Raw genomic sequence first — 6,000 nt, forward strand, 5'->3', positions numbered from 1 at the left:
TTTCACACAGATACAGATGAAGGAGGTTTCATATCAAGGTATGCCTTGCTTTAAGAAAACCAAATATAGTGACAGGCAACCACAACAAGGCAAAGGGGACACAATGAAAATTTAGGGGAAAGTAAGTGAATAGGAAAATTTCTACTACTCAATTTCAATTATTCAATTATTAAGTTTCTGCTAAGTGCTCAGGATGTGGGGTGGTGATCAAAGGGAAAAACAGTCCCTGCCCAGAAGATTAGCACACACAGATAAAGTAAATAGAAGGTAATTTGAGGAGGTAGAGAACACTAACAATGCGGAAGGAGAGGGACCTGGAAAGACTTCACAATGGGAGGCACCTGAGAAAAGGCTACAAGAAAGATAAGGTTTCTGAAAATTGACAGGACAGAGCACCTTTAAGCATGGGATACAACGTGTGGGAATACACACCAGCAATGGAATGCCAAATTTAGGGACTATCTGGTGGTCCGGTTTGACCGGAATAGACTATATAGGAATATGAAATGTAGCTTAAAAGGCAAGTTGGAGCCAGATTACATAGGACCCTAAAAACCAGTCAAAGAGTTAATATTTTATCCTGGGAGAAGCAGGCAGCCACAGGACCCTGAGCAAGTGGATGGCAGACCGATCCATTAGGAAGTATTTTGTCAGGGATGTAGAAAATAGACTGGAGTCAGGAAGACCAATTAGAAGGCTAGTCCGGTGGTCCAGACTGGAAGATTCTGAACTCAGATGGCATGCTTGTGAGTAGAGAAAAGGCTACATAAGAGATGCCAGGGAGGCAGAATCTAGAGGTTGGACATGGAGAATTTAAGAGAGTAAGAGTCAAAGATGACTCCAACGTTTTAAGTTTAGTGATGATAATGAAGAGGATGATAATGCCAGCCACAGAACAAACAAGTTTGGAAAGGATGGGTTTGGAGGAAAGACTATGGGTTCCATTTTGGACATGTGGAATCTGACTTGCCAAAACACGAAGCAGGAAATAAATGCCCAACAGGCAGCTGGTTATCCAAGGCTAAAATTCTAGAGACATTAGGGTTAGATATACAGCAGAAAACTGGAAGGCACAGAAGCTCAGAGCTGAGAGGAACTTCTGAGGCCTCCATCAAAAGGCAGCCAAGGCAACCCATTCCACTTACTTCAAAGCTGGATAACTCTGACCCTGCAAAGTACACCTATCATTTCTAATTCTGCCCTCTGAAGCCGAGCAAAACAAATCTGATTCCCCCTTCCAGGTGATGACCCTTCAGATACACGAAGACTGCTAGCTTGTCCCCTCTAGGTCATCATCCCTTCTCCAAACTAAACAAGCCCAGTTCTTTCAAATGGCATGACCTCACGGCCTTCACCATTCTGGCAGCCCTTCCCAGTATGCTCTCTAGCCAGTTTATCAGAGTCCTTTCTAAAATGTGGCACTTAGAAGTAAATGCAATATTCCAGGTACGGTCTGACTGGGGCTAAGAACCAGTAGGACAATTTGTTGCCTCCTGACTGATGAACGAATCCACTTTCACCGCACCAGCAGGCTGCCCTGGCTTTTCTGGCTACATCACTACTGACTGCCTTCTGAGTCAGCCTCACACAACGGTGAATATCCCTAATGATGCTATATACTCTTTAAGGGGAGATCTACCTCCTATAACAACAAAAAAGTCACACAGTGTGACTTAAAAAAGAGACTGATTTTAATAAACAAATACATCAGAACTTCCATATTGATCTAAGTGCTAACCCCCTCACATCTCACCCCTAATAATTGATTGTTGTTTGTCCTTCATTCTCTAAGAGGACCATGACACCAGGAAGGTAGTGTCATGACTTTCAAGTGAATTGGATTTAAGTGAGGCAGGGTTGTGCAAAGTCACCAGCCTCACTGTCCTCCAAAGTCATCTGGGTCCAGTGGCCAGATATCGATCAGGACAATTGGAGATGGCCCCCAGCATTCATCGAGGAAAAAATGTTGCCACTACTCAAAATATGCTTAGAATACCTCTTTGGGAATCACCTTCAAAGCTACTCAAAGCACTCCCAGGAAAAGGGGATAACTTTCAAACAGGCTTAGCCTTTATAATTAGCACCATTTTCTATCAAATTAAGTTTTAGTTATTTACAAAAATCAGATCTAATTTAAGGATTGAAGATTTACCATCATCAGGGATGTAACATGAAGCAGAAGCAAAAAGCAATACAGGATTTCCAAGATGTTTTCTCAATGGTGGTATCACTGGAACAAATGCCTTCCTCTGGGACAACATTGATTTGGTACTGTAGAGTTCTGATGCAATTTGGTTTTAAAAAAAACAAACAAAACAAAACACTACTCCCCCCCCACCCAGTAGAACAAGCTCCTTTGTTTTCTCCACACATCCCCAGGGCAGAGCATAGTGCCTTGCCATAGAACCAGAACTGCACTCACTGATGATCATATATTCATTTTTTTTTTTAAAGCCAAAGGTATAAGAAATTCAGGGGACCTTGGCAAGGGGCACATGACAAATGTGTCTCTTTTTTTCATGTTTGGTTTTACTTTGCTAAGAGTTTTACTTTATTCCTTATTCTTTATGCTTATTTGATTACTTGTCTTCATTGAGGTAAGTTTATAATAATTCTAATAATAAAATTATTTTAAGAATTAACTTTAGGAAAAGTCTTTACTAATGTGCCCATCCTGAAAATTCGCATGGAAGGTTCCTCTTCTTTCCTCCAAATCTTAGACTTCTGAAATATCTGCCTGCCCATTCCTCCAGCCTGAGCTTTTTCCTTTGCTCACTTAACTCAACACACAGGCAAACCTTTATAGCCCGACTCACAGACAAGGCATGAAAAAAGCTACAGTCAAACCATGGTGGGAAGGGGAAGAAAGACCAGGGCTGTTCAAGGTAAGAAATGCTTTACCCAGAAGAGTTAAATACTATCTCTTGCGTTCCAAATTTCCACTAATTCTAGCCTTAACAGAGAAGTAGCTATGTCGTGCAAATCAGAGAATATCAACCCACCAGAGAGGGTGTGTAAGAAGTCGGAAAGGAGTAAAAGCGAACTTCCAAAAATAGGTGTCGCCAACCAAGCGAATCCCCACCCCCGTAGAGGCTATGCAAACCTGCTATTAACTCCTTCATTTTTGAGGTGAGAACAAGAGGCAGCCAGGGGTGACAGAGGGAAAAGAGAACTCACCAGAATTGAGGCCAGAGTTCGTCTGGTCAAGTCAGGCTCTGCCACCCCCCCCCCCCCCCCGCCCGCCCTCACTAAGCGTGCAACCTCAGCCAGCTTCTTTAGAGCTGGACACACATAAACGAAACCAGAACCTGTGCAGACTAAAACGTGTGCACACGCGTACGTACATTCGCCATACTGAAACTTACACACACACAACCAGAATCTGTGCAGATTTAAACACACACGCACACACACCCCAGATTGAAAAACACGCACAAAACCAGAACCTGTGCAGACTGTAATACACACCCCAGACTGAAAAACACACACGCAACCAGAACCCGAGCTGACACACACATACCCCCAGATTGAAAAACAAACACAAACCCAGAACCTTTACACACTCATATCAGATTGAAATAACACACTTCAGATTGAAAATACATATACACACAAAACCAGAACCTTTACACACACACACACACACACACACACACCCCAGACTGAAACATACACACACCCCTCTCCTCCAGCCTAGTTTCAGCTCCCCCAGCCTCAGTTTACCCACATCTCCAATAGGGGACTGGCCCAGACCCTCCCACGTGCTGGGGGGCTCGGCCCAGCTATTCCCCAACACTGCCCGAGGCGCAGTCCGGAGTCTGCGGCCGGGGGTGGGGGAACCTCGCTGGGCCTCAGTTTCCTCCTCTGTAAAATGGGGAGGGGGTCCCAGACTAAACGGCCACGGGGCCAAGACACAGCCAAGGTTAAAGTCGGGGAAGCCCAGTCCCAGCCGGTCTCCCCCTCTTCCGCCCCAGCCCGAACAGACGGACAGACAGCCCCGGCGGGTCGGGGGCCCGAGGCGCCCACCTTGAGCTGAGACTTGGAGACCTTGCCGCTGCGGTCCAGGTCGAGCGCGGTGAAGGCGTGCCAGATGGCCTTGAGCAGCTCCTCCTTGAGGCCCCCCATGGCGTGGCCTTGAGCCCCCGATTCCCAACCACCCCAGACCACCCAGCCGCCTCCAACACCGCCCCCGGGGACCCGGGCTTCACAGCCGCCGCCGCCGCCGCCGCCCGCCTGCTCGCTCGCTCCCCCGCCCGCCCGGTCACCTGACCCTCGCCCCGCCCTTCCCCCCCCAGTCCGGGCTGGGGAGGAGACAGGGGCGTGCGGAGGCGCCGGGGGCGGAGTCTGAGCGGAGTTCCAGGAGCCCGAGCTCGGCTCCGCCCGCGGCTCCCGGGAGCGAAGCCTTCGGCGCGCGCGCGCTGCACACACACTGAGGCGCCGCCTCTTCCCGCCTCCGCTGGACCGAACCTCCGAGTGCGCCCCAGCATCCCAGCGCAAGCCCCTTCGGGGGTGTCTCCCCTCTCCACCCAGGGGAACCCTAGAGGCAGTCCAGGGGGGACTCGGGACCCCTTTCACGAGTGGGGAAACCCGGTAAAACCTGGAATGGGTCAGTAGAATGCGAGGCAGAAAGACCAGCCTTGGACTGTAGCTGTGTGGCGCTGAGCAAGTCGGCCTCATCTTCTTCCCCTGGAAAATGGGGGCATCATGATCGCACCTACTTCCAGGTATCCCATGAATCCCATGAGATCCCATGAAATAACAGCTGTAAAGCATGCCCATCATATATAGGAGGTGCTTAATAAATGTTTCCTTCCTTTAAAGAGTGCTTTTAAATTGGTAGAATAAAATACATGGGATTACAAAGGAAACCACTTACATTCAAATTGATATCAAAAAATGTTTAAACAGTTCACGAACCCCAGGTTAAGAACCCCTACTTTGCAGAAAGACGTCCAGTAACGGGAACCCACTACCTCCTGGAGCAGCCCCTGATAACGTTCAGATAGCTGGAAAGTTTTTTAGCCCAGTTTAGATTTGGGGGGGGGGCGTGTTTACTGACATGGAGCCTAAATCTGCCTGTCTGCAATGTCTCCCCGCCCCCATTTGTCCTCTGGTGCCACAAAGAAAAAGTATAATCCCTCTTCGCCAGAGAAGCCAAGGGTCATAGGATCATCGATTTAAAGTTTAGATGCCATCTAGGCAACGAAACCCCTTCTTTTTACAGATGAGGAAACTGAGGCCCAGCGAGCTTATGGGTCTTATCTAAATTCTGCATCTCCCCAGACCATTAACACACAGTACAGTGTTAAAACTGCTGAAGCGGTCCCAAGATTTCCCCAGACAGTCTCTAGGGTTCCACAGGGTGCAACAAATCAACATTTGTTGAAGTTGAAATAAAAGACTGCTTTTGGGGAAATCTTTGTTCTTTTTTTTTTTCCCCCTGTGTGTTTTCTATAGATGTTCAACTATTCCCTAGGGCTGATTTCACCGCGGTGTAAGCTGAATTGTTGAACCTGGAGTTAGAAAGCATGGGGTGTACAGTCCTAAGTCTGACATTCATTAGTTGTATAACTGAACCTTAGGTCTCAGCTCATCTTAGTGCTTGCTCTAAGTGTCAGGTCCTATTTTGTTCTGTTTAGCATTTAAAACTCCTTAACAGTAATCAATGCTATCCAGAGATGGAGATGCTTCCAAAAAAGTGAGCCTTCACGGTGAGGCTTCGTGGCCACTTGTTGGGGATTTTGAAGAAAGGATTCTTGTGCTGGAGAGGCCACCTGGGGGCCCTTCTGACTGTTTGGACGTTCAGCAAGAAAATATTTGAGTGCCCTTTGACCCAGAGATCCCAGTGCGGTACCTACATCTCCAGGAGGTCATAAACAGAAGGTTCCCACATCCACCTCCATATCCACAGCAGCACTTTGGAAACAATGTCCATCCAAAGGGGAATTGTGGTGTATGAATGGAATGAATATTATTAGGAGGAATTCAGAGAATATGATA

The 6,000-nt window shown here is 47.4% G+C and overlaps 1 protein-coding gene across 2 annotated transcripts in view; it reads right to left on the bottom strand.

Annotated features, from left to right (window-relative positions):
* The window catches only part of SWAP70 (switching B cell complex subunit SWAP70), an 81,198-nt gene extending 77,024 nt beyond the window's left edge, over positions 1–4,174 (bottom strand). The window contains exon 1 of one of the 2 annotated variants that reach the window (XM_027852543.1): positions 4,027–4,174. In XM_027852543.1, coding sequence (XP_027708344.1) covers positions 4,027–4,125 — 99 coding nt within the window. In that variant the 5' untranslated portion in view covers positions 4,126–4,174. The remainder of the gene's footprint in view (positions 1–4,026) is intronic. The other variant, XM_027852542.1, reaches the window with a different exon arrangement.
* Between the last annotated feature and the right edge of the window lie 1,826 nt (positions 4,175–6,000).

Source organism: Vombatus ursinus, unplaced genomic scaffold, assembly GCF_900497805.2.
Source record: "Vombatus ursinus unplaced genomic scaffold, bare-nosed wombat genome assembly UNPS02009770.1, whole genome shotgun sequence".
Taxonomy (NCBI): domain Eukaryota; kingdom Metazoa; phylum Chordata; class Mammalia; order Diprotodontia; family Vombatidae; genus Vombatus; species Vombatus ursinus.